We start from the raw sequence: 23277 nt of genomic DNA on the forward strand, positions 1-23277 counted from the left end.
GCGAAATACCTAGGCCAACCCATGCCATTCTGTGATTTTGCCTAGAAGTGTGATAGATTCCTAGATCTGAAAAAGAGAAAAATTCCATCTTTTTAAAGCAGCAAGATAAGTTTCCCACCCTCTGGCATCCTGGAGATAGCATCTTCCCTTTGGGGTTGCTCCAAAACCAGGAGGAAATCAGGACCAATTAGATCCCAGGGATTATTAAAGATTTCAGAATGCCTCCTATATACTCCTTTTTCCTCATCAGAAAACTGTTGAGTTTTGAGATAGGGAAAGGACTCTAAATGCTGCTTTTTCTTACCAGTCAGAGAGGGCAAACTTTGATGTAGCTCCCCAGTTCCTAGCGTGTCAGAAGCCTCGAGCCAAGTACAAAATGTTGTAGTTGCAAACAGCTGCTTTCCAAATCTCTGCGGAGTCATCTGCCACGTAAGCACTGCGCAGCCAGAGACTGTACATCTGCTGACAAATCAGTCCTTCTCTTCAAAAAGACCTATCTCAAGGGAGAGTTTTAGGCTTGTTGTTGCCATTATTAGCTGGATAAAATGGGCTTATGCCAAAGGTCCCCTTGGCTTCTGTGCTAGGCACTTCAGAAACTCATTTCCTTTACTAATGTCAGATGGGTGCACATAGGATTTGTTCTTCAGAAAGGTAAACAGCATCTCTGGGAGGTCATTCTTAAAATGAAGCAAAGACTGTGTAGCAATCTAGATCTGCTTTGATAAAACAGATAAAGTAGGAGCTTTCCCAGTAAGGGTGTCAGGTTTTACACAAGAATTCCTGTTTGCCAGCAGTGTTTTCAAAATTCAGTAAACCATATAGCCAAGTAGGATTGACAAAATATGACATTGAAATGTCAGTGAGGGAAAAGTGTTACATAACTGGTCTTTGGGTGATATGAAGACTGATGCTGAAATTAAGTGTCAAGACTCTCTAATCTTGTTGAAAGTAATTTTTTGTTCAGAAAAACCATCAAACAGGAGAACTTCCATGCATTCAATTAGTTAATGTCCTGTAGGAAACAAGGTAACTGAAAATGTGAAAATGTCACTGGTGCAGTAGATGTCCTTCTTGAGGAAAATTACACCGTTTCATCACCAAGAATGGCCCCTGTGACAGCTGTGATGGGAACACAAGCAACTGTTCATTACAGCAAGACAACACAAAGCTTGAATAGCTTCAAATTACTAAATCTGTTTTTTACTGCAACACACATTTACCCAACTAAACTGGAAACTCAGCTCTTGTAGGAGAGATGTTAAGAGAGCTGAGAATTCCAGTCTTGTTGCATGTATTGTTTGCTAAGTCTTTCAGTCCTGCTGAGCAGCCTGCAGTAATTAATGGGTTCTTAAGATGCTGCATATAAAGATGCAGATTCTATTCTCTGCTGCATCTCTGCTCTTCCTCTGAGTCATGATGACGCTTTCTTGGTTGCATCTGAGGCTTAGCTTTGCATATGCTAAGGGTGGAGAAGATAATACTTCTACTGAAAAATTAGACTGCAAAATCAAGTGAAATCATGTTAGCTAATACATATATACCAAGTACAGGTGTGTTTTCAGAAGTTTCTGTACTTTCAAGAAATAAATTAATTCACTTGTGCATCCCATAGGTTTCAAAGAAAATTGAGCAAAGGTTTCTTATACCGCAGTAACATCACAAATAAAATCTTGAATTCCAACCTGTAGAAATAGAGTGATAGTTAGACCTACCTGCTTCCTTGTTTTTTTATTCATCACTTTTCCCCATCATAGATATACAGACGATAATAATTATGCCTGCATTCTTTTTGATTCTTAATAGTTTTTTTTATCCAGAACATGGATGGATCTTGCTATGGAAGTACTCATAAGGATGTCTGGAATTTTTATGAAATTTCTTAATGACACTTAAACCAGTGCTGTATTGGAGTACTGCATTTTGAATGTGGAATACTTTTGAATATGGAGCTGCATCTGATTAAATTGCTGTACATTTTGCTGGAATGAGCCCTCATTCCAATTGACTAGCCTATATTATTTTATTTTTACTTGGAACTTCTCTTCAGTGTAGTTCAATGACAACTTTTCTGCTTCAGGTGTAAAATCTAAGTATTTCTTAGTTGTACCACAGTGCTGAATAGACGCGTCCACCAATATGAATTCCCAAATGTTCTAGTGAGTATTCGTTTAGCAGTTCATTCCTGTTCATAACAGCTTCCCCCCTAAACAAACCAAACAGATGGGAAAGGAAGCACAGAAAAATTGGGTGGATTTGTTAAGAGCAGCTGTGTCAAAGTCCAGTGTTGGAATTAGAGCTGCTAGATGCTGGTCTCTTGCTTTGTCTGCTGGAGTATGATGCCTCCTAGTGTTCCACTCTTGCATAGATTAATGTATAACTCTTTACAATTTTAATAAACTCATTTTGGATATTTCACAATAATGTATTTATATTTTGTGCCTTTTTTTAGATTCTTGAGACTGAATAATTATTTCTTTTTTCATTTTGGCAAAGTGTTATCTAATAGTTCCCACCTACAGGCTTTCAGGCTGGTGTCAAAATACCTGCTGTCTCCTGGAGAATTCTGTCTTCTTCACCAAGCTGTGACAAAACGGGAAAGTGGTCATGATGGATTTGAAATTGCTCTCAGTTAATTTCTGATTACTCTGTTCTGTGCATGTGTTTGTGTTTATCGACATAATTCATATATATAAACACACAGGCATTTTCACATACATGTGAATTATGTATATTTGTATGATCAAGAGCATTTTTGTGGCAATATGTTGGGATTTTCTGCTTTCATTAGTAATCACCATTAGTATAAGTGGTACATTAAGTCATTTTATTGCTGGAGACTTTCAGGAATAGTCTTTTATGTATGCATTTGGCTCTCAATTTTAAGGAAGATAAAAGTAGTATTTTAACAGAAATGTCTTCGTTAATTACTAAACTCATTTTCTGCCCTTTAACAGTGAAAATTTATCTTTAATATTATGTACTTAATATGCTTGTGATATTTGAGACACAGCTGGTCGTTGATTGTGCCCTTATATAACATCTGTTCATGTACTTAATGATTTCTTCCCAAAATTTTTTTGCCATAAAGGAGAAGAGAGAACAAGTGGATAACTTCAAAAGCTTTCAGTTGTGTAATATATCTCTGTATAGTAATATTATGTTCAAGAGATAGTGCTGTACTGTATGTCAGAAACATAACATGGTAAACCACATCATTCTGTTCTGTGTTCAGTAGCTTATAGACTAAGTCAAAGCAACATGTTCATATTTTTTCCAGATGGCTTTCAACTTATTTTTCTCTGATTAAATTATAATTAATGTTCTATGTTTACCCTTCCTTCCTTATCCCTTTTTCTTTTACTTAGTTGATTTCTGAATGTTTCCCTTTATTCCTGTGATCTCTCCTTCATAGCGGCACTGTCTCGGTGAAGCTTTGCATAAATCTATCAGCAATGTAAGTGATTTGCACTTACAGCTTGTGAACAGGGCATGCTTGCACTAATCAGCCTGCATATCCTGCAGTATTGCTTTACAGCTTAAGCCCATGAAATGGGAGACATGATAATACTTGAGACGAGAACATGTGCTGCTATCAAAGCTTGTGGAGTGCATCCCCTCATCCATCTGTGTGACTGTGTGCGTGTCACTGGCATCGAACACTGTGTACATGGTCATAACGTGAGCAGCGTCCTTATGTCATTGTTAATGCAAGCAAGCTTGTGGGCAGCGCAGATGTGTATTGCAGAGCTTTCTACAAAGCATGGGATTGACGCTCTACTATAATTTGCAGTTTTGCAAAATTGTAGCCTAACTGTTTTTTCTATTTTTTTTTTTTTAATTCTCACTGATGTTTTTGATGTGCTGAAAACCTGGGATAAAAGTATTGGAAGTTCAGAGAATGGTGTTTAGTGCTCTTTTCTTTTGAATCCTCAGTACAGAGGTGTACAGAAAGGCTAGTCTAAGGACATACAAAAAGAGGCACTAATGTTCTCAAAACGTGCTCTTAAGGATATCAGTCTCTTCTCTGAATAATCAAAATATTACTTAAAATCACATGCTCCTCTAAAAAGACTGATATTTTTAACTTTTTTTGTACTTTTCAACATCAAAACAAATTATTAGAAGGGTAGACCAATCTGACTTGCTTGCTGGAATCATTTAATCCTCATTGCCCTTTATTTTCTGTATATTCTATTGATGCAAACAGACATCTCCAGACATTGACTCATTTCAGGCTATGGTTTTGCAGTCACTTTAATCTGATGGAAGGATGAGCTGCTCTTGCTTATTCCTGTTCTCTTTGAAGATGGCTTCCTGCCCAGATGTCAGACTTCTCTTGGTCATCTCAGTTAAAACTGAGAAATGAAAACAAAATCGTTTTGCTCTTGGTCCATGCTCAACATATTTATAAATTATATACTGATAATTGTCAGAATTTGGGGCAGGAACTTAAGTGAGAGATAGATTTAACTTCAAGACAAAAATACATGTTTTCATGTTATTTTAATTAAAATTTGCCCAAGTTCCCGTGGTTGACTCTGTTTGACTGTTATCATGAAAGGCATGTTAGAGTGTGATCATTAAATTACCTGAGGTTCTGCAGGACTGGGCAGGACTTCCCCTAGAATTGTACCTCCTGGTGGCCAGGGTGAACAGGACAGGACAGTGGTGAGAAACCTGAGGGACAGAAACATGGTCAAAGGGACCAGTGAGAATGGGCTTACAGATGAAGAGAAGGGCCAGGTAGGTATGAGGTTACAGAAAGGTGGGAAGGAGAGAAGGGCCCAGCAGTGAACATGGGATGAATTAGAGTAGATGGGGATGTGAGTAGACCAAAGGAAAGTTTAGGTAAAATAGCTTATTTTTTTTTCCTGGAGAAGGATGGCAACCACATTGCAGTACAAGAAAATGATGCATATATGAAAATTCAGAGCTGGCCATGCTGGCAGGTGCATGGTGCAAACTCACCTCTTCAGTGGTATGAGTTTCTAGGGGTGAAGACAAAAAATATAGTATATATTATATAGAGATATTGAATAAATTTAATAATCCTCAGTGAAGGTAGATTATCAGTAGAGTTACACTGGTGCTAAAAATGTTTTCTTTTACAGGCTGTTGATAAATAAGGTAGGAAACTTTGCAGCTTATAAAAACTTATTCAGACTAGAATAGCTGTTAAAGGCCAAGGGACTTGGCAATAGAATATTCAATTAAAGCCAGTGTAAAAGCAAAATGATACACAAGGAAAGAAAAATTGTAAAATGATGAACCTTACCTTGGTCTGTTACAACTAGAAAATAGATTTGGGGATTACGATATATAATTCTATCACCACAGTTCTCCGTAGGAGTTTCAAAAGCAAATAAAACTTTAGGAATATAGGAGAGAAACAGAGAATATAGCATGTAAATCAGTACATAAAAACAGAGTTTACTCTCATGTCCAATAACTTGTGCTGCTTTGGACTCCTAATCTTAAAAAAGAAGTAGTAGTAGAAAAGGGGTAAAAGTAGGAAAAATCTGATCACAGATATGAAATAACTTTCATACAATGAGAAAGCAGTTCAGTATGGCAGAGTTTGTAAGGAGAGCTATAGAAACATGAGTAGAATACAGCGAATGAAAAGGGAACTTCTTTTCACTCCTTTCCATTACAAGTACTGAAGATCATCATGTTAAATTGGCATGTCTGCATGGAACTTGATACAGGATATTATGGATACTAAAAGCTTTTATGGGCTCAGATTTTGTTTCTTCTATAAATCTGCTCCAAAATACCTCTTCTGGTTGAAGAAACATTGGTATTTCCCAGTAGACTACAGAGTCAAGCTCCCTACATTTATGCTTGGCCTTTTTTCCTACAGTAATCCTGGTTGGTCCTTTCCGTAAGCAAAAAGAGATCAGATAAAACTTTGGTCTGACACTAAACAATTTTATATGAAATTTGTATTTAATATAGTTAGTAAAAGGTTTTGCAAAACATTGTATAGGCCTTCCCTACACTCCTTTAATAATAGCTAATCTTTTTCAAATGTGTCTGAAGTATGATACTATTTATACAATGTATGTTAAAGGTAGAGTGTATATTCCCAGACACAAAGACCTTGTGAATATGAAATACAACAAGCTATGCTTATTTCATTTAAATTCATCTGATTTTTGTTTTCTTTTGCTTTACTTCTAATTTTTGTTTCTGTAGCTTTTTTTCTTTCAAGTCTGCTTAAGCCGTGTCCTTCTGAAAAAAAAACCTTAACCTGCGTGTTCGGCAGCAATGTTCATGCTAGAAGTAGTACTTGGTATGCTGCAATTAATTTTTTGCTAAGTGGTGGATTTAATGTTCTCTAACTCAGTAACTTGATGTGCAATGTCGTTACGAATTTGTCATAATTTTAAGGTGTGCTGAATCAAATGACACTATCAGACTTTCATTTATAATTCCGTATTATGCAATGCTCTGAGGCTTGAAAAGTATCCTTACTGATTCAAATTCTTTGTCACTTGGCAATTTTATTATCCTTCCTTTGAATCACTGTAGCAAAATTCTCTTTTGGTTAAATCTTGTTTCTAGAACTGGAGGGTATCTCATGGCTATAAAGGGAATACAGGTTTAGTACTTTCAGTCTGAAAAGATGCTATCTGATGTGGAGAGCAAAGTAGAATATTATTATAAAAAGGAAATGGGACTAAAAAAGGGAATATAGTGTACTCTAATATTTGTTGGATGAAAAGCATCGTTTGTAAAATCAGGTATTTCTAAGAAAATGAGTTGTTTGTGACTCAGATTGTTTAGGTCTTGGAAACAAGCATAAAAATCTCATAGTCTTACTAAACTAACAGAAAAGTGTGTGATGGCAAATTCTTCAAGTGTTTTTGGTTGGTTTTTTTTTTTTTGATGTTGAGTGGTACTGTTTCTTTCTAAATGAGAAAACCACTAGTATGGTAGGACCATAGAATACAAAAATATATACAAACCAATATAGATGTCACAGGCTAGCCTCCTCTATTCCAAGTGCAAGATTATCCTTGCAGAATGAGTGTTCCCCTGAAGAATAGTTTAACAATCAAGTGTTTGATTTCAGACCTTGATAGTGTCATTTTTATCATAAAACTTAAATAATAATCTTTTATATAAAACCTAAATAATCTTTTGATAATTTGGCCATTCAAAATTGTTTTACTGGTAGTGCTGCAGTATGAACTAACCGATATGATAATCCTTACAAAACCACTAAAATGTCATTATTATGTCTCTGATTATATACGTATAACATTAACAACAGACTCAGTAGATGGATGACATTGCTTGTCTGTCTTTTAGCTAACGCTCTTGCTCTAAAATTTCAAATGTTTTCTGCTTCTGAATGTTGTCTTTACAGCTGATGTTTGTATTAATGACTAATTAATACTTGCTGTTCTTTTGTGGGTTAGATCTCCTTACTGAAGCAGAATCTGGAGATGCAGCTTTCCCAGTCACAGAGCTCTTTGCAACAGCTACAAGCCCAGTTCAGTCAGGAGCGACAGAGACTGACTCAGGAGATCCAGGAATTAGAAGAAGAGCATCAGCAAAGGCATAAGTCACTTCAGGAAGCCCATATCCTTGCCTTTCAAAACATGGAAGAAACAAAAGAGCAGGAACAAAAGGCATGTTCATATGGTTATTCCAAATTCTGTAGAGAATATTGCCATTTTAGCATTTTGCGTATACGGTTGGAATTAGTAAGGAATCTGCAAAACTACTACATTTCCTTTTCAGCTGATGTATTGTAGTAATACTGTTATCCAGTTAAATCTGAACAAGACATATTGAAAATGTTTTCTAATACTGGCATTGTTTCATGTCTTGCTTCATATACACATATATACCTGTGTGTACATATATGTAAAATTATTGTCAACACGTGCATTTCTTTATGATAGATTGACATTGTTACCCTTAATATTATATTCTTGTTTTGATTTTGAGTAGGAATTTTCCATTACAGTTAAGTTTGCATGTATTTTCTGTCAATAGACTCCTTTGAAATGTATTTTATATTTTCCTTACTTTAAAAATTGTGTTAGCTGTGTTCTCTAACTTGCAAGATCATTTTCATACCCCACTCAAGATACTTTTTTAAAACCTTGACAAAACAAGCTTTAAAATTGGAATTTTGGTAGTGCATGCCGTGTGGCGGGGGGAGGGGGGGGGTAATCTTAAGGTTTTTTAAGTTCAGCTTCAGAGTGTGCCTTTGCAATCAGTTTTCATACTATGTGCCCTGAAGATCAGAAGATGTGTACCAGGAACATTATGCTTCATACAATTTCATAGGGAGTACATCTATGAAACTGCACCTTATTACATTGCTTGCTTTTGTAGTTATATCCATGGATTGATTTTTTTTTTTTTTTTTTTTTTTTTTTGCTTTTCCAGCTGTGAGTCAAATGGGTTTTGTGCACAGATAATCTTGGTAACCATCAACCACTGAAAAGAAAAAATACGTTCTGAGTATAAGAAAATATGAGTAATACTAGAGTGGTTTTTTTTTTTTTCTAGGGTATGTCAATGCCTGCTTTTTGTTTCCAGTTGTTTATTGTGTAATGTTTTATAAATTCTTTAAGTTGATGTAGAACAAATTTTGTCAATTTTGATTTCATAGGAATTAGAAGAGCGTTTACAACAGAAGCACTCAGAAGAGCTTCATGCACTGAAAGAAACACATAAGCAAGCTATGGAAGGCTTTAAATTGGAGATGGAACAGGAACTTCAGACTCTACGATTTGAGCTGGAGGATGAAGGAAAAGCTATGTTAGGTATACTATTTTCAAATTTGACAGTGGGTCCAAAACCATAATTTCTACTCATGCAAATATATATGCATATATGTGTGTATATTATAACACTGTAGTGTCTCTCTGAGTCATTCAGTATTGACCTAAGTGTTCCTCCTAAAATCACTATAAGCTTTAATAGGTAAGCCTAGACTCTTCACTTTAGAAATACCTCACCCTTAAGGTGTTTTGAAAGGAGTAAGCAACCAAAGTTTCTGATGGAGAACTGATGGTGTTTTCAGAAAGCAACAGGAATAAAATACAGGACAGTTACTTAGCTGATGTAAAGTGTGTTTTAGATCAGCTGCAATACTAGATGGAGCTGGACTGTTGCTATTAATTACTGTAAACATGTCCAATTTAAAATTCTCTCTTTGTTTATGGTAACCAGCTTCATTGCGCTCAGAGCTCAACCACCAACATGCAGCAGCAATTGACCAGCTGAGGCACAACCATCAACAAGAACTGGTAGCTGCCAAAATGGAGCTTGAAAGAAGCATAGAACTTGGCAGGCGACAGGTAGGAAGCATGCCTGGGGTCTGGCTGTAAAATGGCATGGTCAGTATTCATTTTTCCCTTTGCTGGAAAGGGGAAAACGTGAAAAAACAACAAACATGTAGTCCTTCAAAATCATCCAGCACCAGCAGCTAATGTGTTCCTACCAGTTTCCTAAACTTTCTTGCTTGGCTTATTCTGCCTTCTGCAAACCTCATTCAAAGCCTAGAATAGGCTCCCATATCCAAGTAGTTTCCTCTCAGAATGGTGCAGTCATCTGGGAGCACCTTGGCCTGCCATGGGAGGCAAGTAAATTGTAAATTGTATTCATCCTCAGCTGCCAGCAGGAAGAAAAAAGCTGTTTCTCTTTGAAGCCTAAGAGATATGGCAAAAGAAGTGGTTGCTTTTAATCAAAGGATTACTTCAAACTGAAGAAAAAAAGTACACAAAAAATACATTAAAAATCCCCACCAAAACCAAGCCCCGAAAGCCAGTATGAGCTACCTTTGCTTTCAGTAGCAAACTGATTAATTCACCTTTTATATTTCATTTTTCATTTTATACACAGTCAGTTTTTCTGTTAGTAGTTAAAAATTCAAAGTTTAAGCTCTATTGAAGGCCAGCCTCCAAGAAATAAGAGAACTGGAAAATTACCTCTTTATTTCCCTTTATAATAGGCTTTTCTAGATTGATTTACTGATACTCCAGCACCAAGGAGGAGGAGTCAGTTTAGAAATATATTAACAGAGGAAACAGGGTTTGTTAGACATAGCCTTTACACAAAAACAGAGACAGTCGAATGATGAGCCTTTTTTAGCTATTCCTTGCTGGTTTAACAGTGTGGGCACCAGAGGCAAAACCCAAGTGCTGTCATGCAGGATTTAGGGGGATGTAGTTTCAGTCGTGTGTTGTTTAAGCCCAGAGTCTGACACCTAAATGAGATGTCAGAAAAAAAGTTTAATTTACAAGAACTGGTGTTTGATCCAATCAAACAGGGTGTACTTTTTGCCTCTGTGATCTGCTAAACATGAGCTTTGGTTGTACTGAGGGCAAAACAGTTACTGAGGTTTCCTGTTACAATGCTCTTCAGTTCACAGGATCACAGTTGAATGAAATAGAGAGTGGTCTGATCAGGATGATTATATTTGCTACTTTTTGAAATATTTATATATGTAGATGTAAACTTTTCCTCTCTTTTTCTTATTACTTTAGCATAGTCTTTATATAGGGAGATAAGTATTTATATTTAATTGTTTGCTCTTAAAGATGCCCTATGCAGTTGGTGCACTAGGACATACTTGTATTTCCTCGAGGCATGAAGACACAAAACACAATTATATATAAAACTGCTTTGGATTATCTGCTGATTTTCTCTATATGGTTATTAAATACTGTGAAACTGGAATAGATGGAAATAGAAAACTCTGAAAAAGTTCTTTTCATTACAGACATTTCTGAAAGGAGGCACATTATCAAAGCCATTGGAATAGGCTCCAGCTGGGTTTCCCAGATACTAACTTCATTGGAATTATGCAAAAAAAAAAAAACTTTTCTTGATTTATTGGACACAATATCAATATAAATAAACTATTTAACACATATTCTGCTGTAAGATATTTATGACCTATGTATATATTTTTAAGATAGGAGACTTCAGAATCAGTTTTTGTTTGTGCAGGGCATACATCTTGAGCAATTTTCTCCCTTTGAATGGGGCTGGAAGGGAGAAAAATGTGGATTGTATGCTGATGAGGCAGAGAAAGTGAAATGTCCAGACCCTGGATCTTAGTGATACCTGTTTTTTTTTCTTGTATGTGTGGGCAAAAGGAAAATGTGATGAGCTACCCCAGTTTTAACAGGCAGTGATAATCATGAGTTGCAACTCTTCTTGAAAGTGGAAATCATTTATTACAAAACTTTGATTTCTTCTTTCTTTGTACTTTGATTTTTTCTTTTCTTTGAACACAATAAAAAGGCCCTTTGCTTCAATAATAATTTGTGTCAGCATCAAAAACTGAAAAAATTGTCTATTGGATGGAAAATTCTTCTCAGATGTTTTCTTCCAAAAGCAAGTATTGTAGGCACCACCTCTAAGAAATGAGTCCATCTAAAATATTTTTTGCTGCTTTTACTTACATCATAGGAAAAAGAATTTTTGTGCCGAATATCAGATCTACAAGATGAACTGAGACACCGGGACCATCATATAGCTGAACTCGACAAAGAGATCCTGCATCTTCATGAAAATATAAGTGCATTGACGAAGGAATTAGAGTTTAAAGGGAAAGAAATTCTTAGAATACACAGTGAATCCAACCAACAGATCAGGTATGAATTTTTCCACTCTAAATTCAAACCTGTATTGTTTCACCTACCATTTTACTTAAAAAAATTACTGTTTGCAGTTTTAGATTTATCCTCTTAATTGAGTCATGTTTCATGTCATTTAGTCTTCTTTAGCAAGGCTATGCCCTTTACTGGTAAAGTTAGTGACTATGCTGCGCAGTTAAGTGACATTTCAGTGACACATTTTGGCATACTTTAGTAGCAGTTCCCTCAAGTGTTGGTTTTTGGTGGTATTTTTTTTCCAAATTCATTATGTTTATTTATTTTAAAAAGCATTAAAGGAGATGTATTTTCCATGAAATAAGCTAGAAGATTGGAGGACAGTAAGTAGTAGGCTTTGATGAATCAATAATTCCTTCTGTGTTGTCTGATATTATATAAGAGCCATTAGAAGCATGGCAGAAAATCATGATGAACAAAAAGTCTGATTTTAGAATAACTCTTTTTTTAACAAAAACTAAATTAAACAGGATGCATGAGCAAGATTTAAGCAAGAAACATGAGAAAGAGCTGGATGTCTTGACAGCAGATCACATCAGAGAGAAACAAAGCATGCTGGCAGATTTTAATAAGACCCAAGAGCTGCTCAAGGAAATTAATTCAGCTTTACAAATTTCGTAAGTTTTGTTGCATTAAAAAAAATTTTATGTAGCTGCGTTTGAGTGAATAGTTTATTCTGGTGTCCATAAAGTCCTGAAGATACTACAGAGGTGCAGATGTACAAATACCTCAATCATGTAGGGGGCCTAATCTTGCATTCTTCAGGTAACACAATATAATCTTTATAATCTTTAGGGGAATGTAGTGAGGTAAGTTGTTAAGGGTTTGAGACCAAAAAATTTCACGTGGGAAAGATTAAATCTGTGCAGTTCCTAGAAAACTGGAGAAAACATTATTTTAAGTGTTTTTTTCTCAAACTTTAATACATCTGTTTTGAGAACACAAGAATTTTCTCTACAAGTTTATAAACAGTACAGTATTTATGATTACTGAGAAGTGAGATTGTAGCATGAGTGATGGAAATATTTTCAGGAAGGAAAATTAGTGTATGAAATTGATTGAATGAGCATAACAATAACAGAAGGCTTAAGAGTTTATCTGAATCAAAATGCCCCAGGGATTATACCACCTAATGGTGGCAGAAGTGATGTAATAGTGTGTCACCCGCCAGTGTTTTCCTGTCTTCACATCCTTCATTCTCTGTCTCTGTGGTGTTACCCCTTCGGTCACAGTTTCTGGCTCAAGTTTCATAGCACATTGAGGGCTTCCTGCCACGAAGTAATCACTAAGGGATTTGTGTTTGCAGCATGGAAGATCTATGGCAGAGAGAAGAAATTGGTTCTAAGTTTTTGATAGGAAGCTTTTCTAAATAAGTATCAGTTACCAATGGTCAGTAAAGCCAAAATGCATCTAGATTTTTCTGGATAATGAGCCCTCAGAAATCGTCTTCAAATAAAATGATTATAAAATTCTAGTTTTCACCCCCTTGTAATTGTCCACATGCATGCTCCTATGCCCTGATAAATGTGGTACCTTGCCATTCAGTAAATTAGGAGTAGACTACCTGCTGTTTGCTGCATTTATCTTGTATGAGAAACAGGCCTACGAGCAGCCACCAGAACTGTTTTGGAACTGTTTACCCTAAATGTTTTCTGCATTAAGTGGTTTGCTTCTCAGTGGCAGGGAGTTTTCTGAATTTAGCTGGTTTCCTACTCCTTGCTTTTGCTCAATTTAGAGCTTTGAGGAAGCAGCCACTGGCCCAAAATTAGCAAGCATCATCCAGGGTGTCCTCACCTGCCTTTCAGTGTGTTATTTCTCTGTTCACACTGAAGCAAGAAGCTGTTCAAAGAGGAAACTATGTAGAAAGGCAAACAAATTTTAAAAAACCCAAACCAAACCAAACAAGCAAAACCAAAACCAAACCAAAAAAAAGCCCCAAAATCAAAAACCAGAACAAAACCCAGAAACACACACACCATACCCTGATCAACCCAGAGTTTTATGCAGCTGTTTCTCAAGTAACTGTTCCCAGGTTCAGCCTCACCTAAAGCATGGCCTCATGAATGTTTGTGGAGTGGAGAATGTGTCTTGAAATACTTGAGAGTGGGTGTCATCAATTGGGCTCTACAACTAAAGTCTGAAAATTACAAATTATCTATTTGAAACAGAAAAAAAAAACAGCTCTCTGAAATATCTGAAAATAAAATGACAGCTGTGTGTAACTATCTACTATACTCTGGGGATCTATGTACAATACCTTAACCTAGCATAAAAGTATGCACAAAAATTAAGCCAGCTGAGGCTATTTCTGTTCTGCTGACTCAAATGCCTTCTCTGCAAGTAAAAACAATCATGTTGTTCTCATTCATATTGTTTTATGTAATTACATTGTGTAATCTCCTCAGAATATGTACAGGTTATTTGAAGGTTATTAAACTATCTATATCATTTAATATTAACTGAATTTTCAGCTGCAAATCAAGGTAAAATCTCATAGTTGCTTTTGAAGAGAAAATACTTATCTGAAGTAAAAATTAGGTCTGTCTTCCAGGCTTGACCTGATTTAGATTCAATTTAATTGAAACGTTTTTCTCAGAGTTTGATTGGAATTTCCTTTCTTTTTTTCACTAAATTTGTTAAATTTCCTGAATCTGTTCTGATACTTGATGAGAGTATCTGCATGAGAGCTGAATACGTGAGAGACATATTTTAGTACTTTCCTTTGAAACTATATTTAGCATCATGAGCATGTTGTTAGTTTAAAGGAGACACAATAACTTGAAATTGTCATGTCTTCAAAACTTGTTTTTTGTTATTGCAGTTATTTGCAGTTATATGCAGTTATTTGTACAATTTGTCTCTCAGTTAGCTTATTTCACTTCTCTCCTTTAATGCTTTTCCACTAGACATTTCAAATTTCTTCTTAGTTTTTTTTTCAAATGTTTATTAGTTGTTACATTAGATATCCTAATATCCAAGTGTTATTCCTTTTATTTTGCAGCTCATTTCATCTCTAATGGTACTAAGTAGCTTTTGTGGAAAGGAGTTAGTTACCAATTCTTCAGTGTTCTTGGGTATCTTCTGTTCCAGTATGTTCCACATGAACTGAGGAAGATGCTGTGGATTTGAATGCCTTATTTTTAGTCTGACTTACAAGTGGCCCTTTTCAAAAATGCAGTAGTGCACACACAGGAAGGATGTTAAGTTTTTAGAATGTTCCCTAAATTATTAGCCGCTGGTGCAAAAGTTATGTTTATTGGAGCTTTTTTGTTTCTTTTGTTTCTTAACTATTTAAGTGGAAGGAGAACATAGAAATTAGTTTCCTTCAAGGTGGTAAGAAAGTCATCCTCTGTTTTTACTCCCTGAACTCTCTTTTGTACTTACCAAAATGTGACTATTCACTCATCATTTAACACTGGATCAGGCTAAAGGGGATATTCTTCTTTTCTATAAAGTTTAGAAGAAATGGAAGAAAAGTATAAAAACAGAGAATCAAGACCAGAAGACTTGCAGCTTATCTCAGAACTGAAAGACCTAATTGCAGAACGGGACCAACTCATAAAGAAATTGATTGTAAGACTTCTATGCTCTCTTGGTGTAATATGTTGACACATACAAAAGTTAATCTGATTCAAAGTGTTTGAAATGTTTTTGAAGAACCAATCCTGCTAGCATGTTACTCATATTCTTTGACACATTATTCCTCTGGTTTCAATGGCTCATAATAGTAAAACTAATTAGATACAGAGTGTTTCCCAAAATCAAGCATAATACATAATAACAAGAAGTATTTTGGTACATCCTTTATCAGATGTCTCCTGCCTCCAATCTTGGGACAAGGCAGCCATGTAAGCCATATAAGAAGTAGTTTCTTTTGTAAGGCTTCTAAGACCACTGAGCTTCCCAAATTCAGGCACAGCACCCTGGCTTGGGTTAGTCTGATTAGATCCCAATTAAGAAGCAAGAAGGAATGAGGAAATCAAAATTGAGTAAATATCAGAATTTAACTATGCTGAGTCTTTTACAATACATAATCCATTAAGCTGTGCTCACTCTCAGGACCACGGAACTGCATAAATAGAAATTATTTAGAAAATTCTATATAATAGTATATAAACATGAAATGCAATTTTTAGAATTATCAATTTATTTTAAAATGTAATCATAAATTCATTTGAGACCATTTTACAGTCAGATTTGGCCACTAACTGATTGAAAATGCATAAAAAGGAGTTTCTATCTGTTGTTCTTTTTAGGAGGACAAAAAGTTCTATCAGCTGGAGCTAGTAAACAGGGAGACTAACTACAACAAAATGTTTAATGCAAGCCCTAATGTTGGTGTTATTAATCCATTGGTGAAGGTATGTTCCATGGACTTCATTGCTAAAGTGAAGAAAAAGAAATCTAAAGATATAGTAAAAAGAAAAGATGTATTTCTATGTGTGTGTGCCTGCATCTATACATAAATCACTCTTAACAGACATGTTCAAAACAAGGAACATAGTTTTCCATTTGTCTGTTTATTTTTGTGGAGGTTTGTTACTTTTGTGTTCTTGAGAGCTCCACTGATGCCGTTGCCCTGGTTTACATTACATATGTGACATAAAACACAAGTGCTTATCACAAATCTGCAAATTTAAAATGGAAAAGTGACAGAAAGGCAATAGAGGGCAGAACTGTATCATGCAAGAGAGAGCAGTGACACCCCAACTGGTTTTAGTTTTGTAATTTTTCTTGGTTATTATGGGAAGTGCAAGGACACTTAGCACTTTTTGGGAAGTGCTCAGGGTGGAAGAGCATTAGAAAGACAGGGAGAAGGGACAGTAAAAGTAAGGGAATAAGGGTAAAAAGGAGAAGGGGAAGCGCATGAGAAGGGCATGGAATGAGTCTGAAAGGGCAAAGACATAGAGAAAGGTTGGAGAAGTGGAATGGCAAACCAGTATGGACAGTGGAGGCTGCAGAAGACTCCACTAGCCTTCTCAGTTATTGTCACCACCTATGCAAGTGAAAGCACTTCAGTAGCAACCTTTGCCAGTTCTCTCCATCCTGCTGAATAGCAGCCAGGGAAGGCTCCTGTACACACAGACAAAGTAGCCTTCCTGCCAGTTCAAAAGCCAGCAGCATTCCTTCTTGAGGAATGTGAATGGACTGTGGTAGAGTACCTAAATAGGTGGTGTAAAAAGGTACCTCCTTAGCACCACTTCAGGAGTGAGTCCTCTGACATTTCCTTCCTCCTTGTGATAACCCATAGGTAATTTCACTTGCATGGAAGGGGAAGAAAGCTGGAGAGACTGAAAAAGTTGGGAAGGTTCTGAAGCAGAGGCTAAAACCCAAGGGGCACAACCTGGGCGGCTCAGATGCTCAGGAGCTTCAGTGATTAAAGTTCAGGCTCCGATTATTTAAAAGGAATTTTGGCTCCATTATTTGAGATCAGGCTGTGGTTTTTAGCCACCCTTACTGCATTTCCACATCAGATCAGCATATTTCGCACTTCTGCACAAACTCTGCTGCAAAATGTCCATATTGTCCTATGATTTTCACAAGCCCAACAGCTCTCCCAAAGCTTATCTGGATGCCTACGTTTTATGCTAACTGCATTAAAGAACTAGTTTGGGCCCATTAGAGACACTGCCAGGACTTCCAGGTACAATTTCATCAGTTATTTGAAAATGTTGGAAGTCTGAACCATCCATTTATAAAGATGTAAAATGTAACCATTTAGTATATAACATGTTTTGTGTGAAATCTGAAGTGTTTGGGAAAAGTACTTCAGCACCAGATTTCTATAGTGATAATTCACATATTTTTATAATATGCTTCTATCACTTAAAATGTTTAGACTTTAGAAGTGTCTTGTATGCTGGTACATTCTGATCTTTCATTTCATGAGTTGTGGACAATGTTACATTTTTTTGTCAAAGCACATACTGTATTATTGGAGAATGAATTACAAAGAAATTGAAAATCTCATTCTCTTTTCTTTAAAAATACAGAAGTTATGAGTTACTACAGGCTTTGCATATTAATGCAAAATTACAGCCATTGCAGTATGTGTTAGAGCTTCTCTAATTTCTGCAATGTTTACTATAGTATTACATTCTTACATCTAAAGTTTCTTAATACTTTGCATGAATTTCATGGAAACAATTCACACAATTTTCTCTCCAGATTTGACTGCTTCAGAAGCATAGATTGTTTCATAGGGAATATTATATAAATCGTAGTATTTTTCTAAGCACTTATGTGGATGACATACGTTTTCCAGAAATGAGCCACCTGTGGAGAACACATTTAACTACAGTTTGTTTAACATACAGTTTTAATTATAGCAGATACTGTCCTGCAAGTGTATTTTACATACAGTTGGTTACTTTCACCAAACTATTTCTTCTTATTTGTTGTATCTTCAGCTACTACAGCAGACATGTATGGGAAAATCTTAGTTTAATACTTTGTAGCTGATGATCATTCACTGTGATGCTTAGAACCCACTTTTTTCTATTATAGCTTTCTGTTCAATTGTCAGGGTATTTTAGTTGTGTATTGACAAACACACCCACAAGTATGTGTCTGCAGTTAGGATCATTTGCATCTGCCAGCACTGGAGAGATCACGCTCTGAAATCAAAGCTAGCAGAGAGCCTAAGAGAAGAAAGTGCAAACAAACAAACTTAGTCTCCAGCTGAACTTGTGCATCAAATAGAACAGCTCTCCTGTTTCAGGTGGAATTCTGCTGAAAAACATTATATCGAAGCAACATGAGATTCCACTTGTCTTTCACTTATATTTAGTTCACATATATGTAGTTAGTAAGCCCTTAAGGGGTTTTTCTCCTAGCTGCGTTGTTAGGGTTGCATATAAGTAATTGAAATAAATTATTTATTATATATTTAAATAATACATAATTCATTCTATTTTTGACCAAGGAAGTTTTTAATTTTTTTATTTTTATTTATGCTCTTAGTATATTAAAAACTCCTATTTTTGGAAATAAGGCACTTTGAATTTTAGTATTTTTTTGTGGACATGAAAAATTTGATAGAAGTCAGAAAATACCATGTCCTGTCAGACAGCCATTTAAAAGAAAAGTGATAAAATTATTTGAAACATCCTTCTGCATTAAAATATCTATAAAAATAGAGAGGTTCACTGATTCCCTTGTGTGATGTGTTCTGGAATGTAAAATAGTGAAATAAAAATAGATTTCCTAAAGATTTTGAGTCCCTTGAAATACTGTCAAGAGAAGTACAGAGTATTGAAAAAACCATGTTCAGTTGTGCCATCTGGTGTCTAGAAGTGGCAGCTGTATTAACAACAAAGCCAGGCCTTTCCTTTGAGCAAGAAACTGGACTTCTGTACAGTAATATTTTTATCTTTAGCTGTATTGCTATAATGCTTTTCTGACTGAGAGGGTGTAATTGCTGTGAAAGAAGTGTAGGTGGTTTTCTAGATTTTATGGTCCAGTTACCAAAATGTGCCTCAGTGATGGAGTGAAATGTGTTGGAAAGACCCATTTTTTATCATTTAAATTTGTTGTAATTGCATTTGATAGCAGAGCTGTTTCATGGATATGAAGAAAAGATTTAAGTAAATATGAAAGGTTTAACAGACTGAAAGGAAATTTTCCACAAGATTGTCAATCTCCAATGTTTAAATAGAACCAATGTTTCAATATAACCCAAATGTTATATTGAAAGATCATATACTCATGCGATATAGTCATTGATTATTACACTAAATCATAATAATCTTCTCATTTTGATTAGAAATTCGATTTTTTGGTGAAAATTTGTGATGTTCAGGTCAAAGCAAACAGAACACTACAATTGGAAAAAGAGCCCAATCTGTCCCAATTCCTCTCCTTCAAAAAAACCTCCAAGCCAGCCATCAATAAAACTTCTAAATTAGCCAATGTCCTCATCTGTCTTGGTGCAAGAAGCCTTCCTTACGTTTGTTATTTTTAATGCAGCAAAAGAAGAAGAACGATAAATCAACAAACAGGTTTGTGAGTGTCCCCAATCTAAGTGCTCTGGAATCTAGCGGAGTGGTGGGCAATGGACATCCAAACCGCCTGGACCCCATTCCTAACTCACCCATCCACGATATTGAGTTCAGCAGCAGCAAACCACTACCACAGCCAATGCCACCCAAAGAGCCCAAGACGTTTTTGAGGTGAGCACTGCCTCACCAATCTTTTTTTTTTTGCTTAACTTTGGAAAATTTTGCATTCCTTTTGAGCTGAGTCCCACTTGCTCTATCAGCCTTTCAGAGGTACAAGTACTCTTACAGCGTTTTTAATTTTTACATTATAATTATAACCTCTTTATAGTATTCCTTTTTATTGTAGATCTTGTTGAAATGTGAAGTAGTCTCTCACTTTTTCCTAGCCTTGAACTTTGAAAACCTATATAAATACCTTAACAGAATTCATGTGCTTCCAATTGTTTACATATATGAACAATTGTTTTAGATGTTTGTGTTATTTACTGGTTTTCATTTAGGAATTGATACTAGCACGAAGGTTTTTTTATTTAATAATATATGATAACAATTTTTATGTAAGAAAATTATTTTTCGTGCTAGGTGAATGTTTTGTGTTTCCTCTTTCCTCCCCTATATGGAATTGTTTCATAGGAGTAACCTTACTACAGCAACAGGAAATGTACAGGCTTGGGTGCTTAATGCTGAGCTTCCAGTAATCAAAACCAGCATTAAAGTCTCAAGTAATTCTCTCACAAAATAATCTACTGAATTGAATAACTTAAAAATGGCATTTTAGAGGCAGGATTTTAATCTTTTATCTTGATATGCCAACATATTAAATGCACTGAAGTGCTGTACTTTGTATCAAGTAGGTGCCGATCCCTTACCTCTAAGTTGCCAACTTAAAGTGAAATGTAGAACCACAAATGTGGTTCCACAGCTGGTTGTTTGCTCTCTCCTTTGGTTTAATGCAAAAGATCACGTACCTGGCAATTGCTAAATATAAAGGGAAACAAATGATAGAATCTAAAATAGATAAGGGAAAACAATATTTTCCAAGAAAACCTTTTTTTTTTTAAAAAAAAAAAAAAGTACTGTTGCTATTTTTTTCCTGTGCATGTTATGTGCATGAATATGCCCAGGTATCTATAAACATGCATGTGCATGACCCCATGGACTGTGATGCTGGAATTTTCACTCCAAATTGTTTTGTGCTCTGTATTATCCTATAGGAGAAATTATTTTTTTACCAATTTTTATTGATAAAGGAATTTGTGTAATTAAATTTAAATTATTCTTTCCTGCTCGTTTTGTGAGAATGTTAAGTTTTCAAAGAGGAGCCAAATGCTGTTTACAGCGCAGCAGTTTGTTTTTTCTAGTATCTTGGCATATTTTAAGTGTGTGCATGAACAATTGCAAGTGATATTTGTGATGGGTATTATTACAAAAGTGTGTATTTCTATTAAGTTGCCAGCCAGTCCTTGTGAGCACATGTCTACAAATATGATGTTCACATCATATTTTTCAAAACTAGCTTTACCACAGGAAAAGGATGCTAAAAGAGGACCTTCTACAGTCATGCTTTTCCAAGAAAACTCTTTTTATTCTTCCTGAAAACTACAGCTCTTTATGAGATTTAAAATTATGTTTTCCAAAATATTACTTGCCCACCCTGTAATGTGGCTTCTGAACTGACTTGTGCTGCTGATGCTCTCCAATGGAGTGGATGATCACAGATTGTATACGTAGACATTAAATCACATCCTAAGGTACACTGATAATTAATCCATGGAAAAACAGACTGTGTTCCTTACTGAATATCCTGTGATTATTTTTTCTTCTCCAGACAGTTGTGCTTTTCACATAGTTGTAGGATAATTGTTGTCTGTTTTTCTTTTTGTGAATTTAGCCCTCCTCAGACTGATGCCTCACCAGTGGCTTCACCAGACCCACAACGCCAGGAGTGGTTTGCCCGATACTTTACGTTCTGAGAGATGATTTGTTTTTGTGGCACAGCGTGATGTGGACTGTTTATAAGAGCATGACCTTAAGTAAACCCTCATGTGAACAAGCTTTCCTGTAATTTGTCAAACACTGTGAATGAGAAAGTATTTGTCTTTCTGATTTGAAACTGCACTGTATTTCCTGTTATATTTGTTGGAACCACCTGACATGGTACTATACAATATGTGTAATAACTATTATTTTTATTTAACATGGAAGAATCTTTAAACTTTGTAATTACTACATAATAAATTTTGGTAGAACAAACATAATGCTTTTTCCCCCTTTTTCCTATAAATGTGTTTTCTTTGATTTCAGGTAAGGCTTTTCCCCCCGGATAACATAATTGCATGGTTGCTATAAATACAACTTGAACTGTAAAAGGAAAAATATATATCTCTCACTCTCTCCAGTTTGGGTGGGATATGTTTAATGCATCCTGGTTCTGTTACTTTGTAGCAGTTTAAAAACCTTCTCTGGCTTACATTTAAAAGGAATAATGCTAAATAAAACTAGTGTAGCGGCTGGCATTCAGAGCAGATGGATTCTGACAGAAAATGAAAAATGTCACAAACCAGGAGCTGTTCATTGGGGAGGGGAAGTTGACTCCTCACCTATTGCTTATGAGACTTCACCATCTAGTTATAATGAAAGATTTTATCATTGAATTTAAGCAGAAACTGTTCCCACAGGTTCTATATTTCTTTTATGAATATTAACAAAGACAAATGCTTGAAATATTTAGCAAACTGTTTTAGGTATCTCTGTGTAAATCAAGAATCTACATTTTGAGCATATAGTCTTGCTTTGGATAAAATTCATGTCTGAAATGAAAAAAACAGAAGCCACAAACAACAACAAATACCAACTACACTACTTTTTCCCATTAATACATACTACAGATACAGGTCTTTCATTAAAACTTAGTTACCTTCCCTTGTCTATATTAATTTTTTTTTCTTCTTAAAATAATATATGAAACTGTTTTTCAGCTAGTGAGCATGACTCCCCAATCTATAACTTTTATGATGTCAGTGTTGCTCAAGAAATTCGTTGCAGCATAGAAAAAAACAGAGCTTCTTGTCTTTTTTATATTTTTTCATTCAAAGATTACCACAAATTAACTCACACTGGTAGTCTCAGGGAGAATATTGTCTTTGTTTTATGAATGTATTTTTAAGCTAAATCTCTTATCTTTTAAAAGCAGGAAAAAATATGTTTGAGTTATTTGAATAAGGTTTTAGTTAGCATATATAAAGGTCTTTGAACTTTAATATTTCATCTAAAGCCCTGACTGCATCCTTTTTTTGCTATATGCACAAAGGTAAATACCCAGATGAAGATACTTGCTAATTACAATGAGTTTTATATGTACTATATGTATAAATGAAAAATTTGTATGTTTTCATATAAACTATATAAAAATCTTCTAAATGCACATTTAAAAACTCCAATCATATAATTCACCTTGAAAACACCACTGAAAGCTGTGTTCTGGTGATGCTGCCATGGATTAAAATGTATACATCATATTTTCTGTAGCTGAAGGACTCAACTGTAGGTATATGCAACTTTTTAATTTTAGAAGAAAGCCATATTGGGCAAAATGTCAGATTTCTTGGCTGTTACCCAAAATAAAATTC

At 35.4% G+C, this 23277-nt stretch overlaps 1 protein-coding gene across 9 annotated transcripts in view; it reads left to right on the forward strand.

The window, feature by feature from the left end:
* FAM184A (family with sequence similarity 184 member A) overlaps nt 1-23277 on the forward strand; it is a 72835-nt gene extending 49558 nt beyond the window's left edge. The window contains exons 10-18 of one of the 9 annotated variants that reach the window (XM_050972737.1): nt 7428-7640; nt 8636-8789; nt 9199-9326; nt 11446-11630; nt 12119-12265; nt 15104-15221; nt 15905-16009; nt 19617-19819; nt 21540-23276. In XM_050972737.1, the coding sequence (XP_050828694.1) occupies nt 7428-7640; nt 8636-8789; nt 9199-9326; nt 11446-11630; nt 12119-12265; nt 15104-15221; nt 15905-16009; nt 19617-19819; nt 21540-21621 (1335 nt within the window). In that variant the 3' untranslated portion in view covers nt 21622-23276. Of the gene's footprint in view, nt 1-7427; nt 7641-8635; nt 8790-9198; nt 9327-11445; nt 11631-12118; nt 12266-15103; nt 15222-15904; nt 16010-19616; nt 19820-21539 lie in introns of those variants that run through there. The other 8 variants (XM_050972742.1, XM_050972739.1, XM_050972740.1 and 5 more) reach the window with 8 other exon arrangements.

This window comes from Serinus canaria, chromosome 3, assembly GCF_022539315.1.
Source record: "Serinus canaria isolate serCan28SL12 chromosome 3, serCan2020, whole genome shotgun sequence".
Classification (NCBI taxonomy): Eukaryota; Metazoa; Chordata; class Aves; order Passeriformes; family Fringillidae; genus Serinus; species Serinus canaria.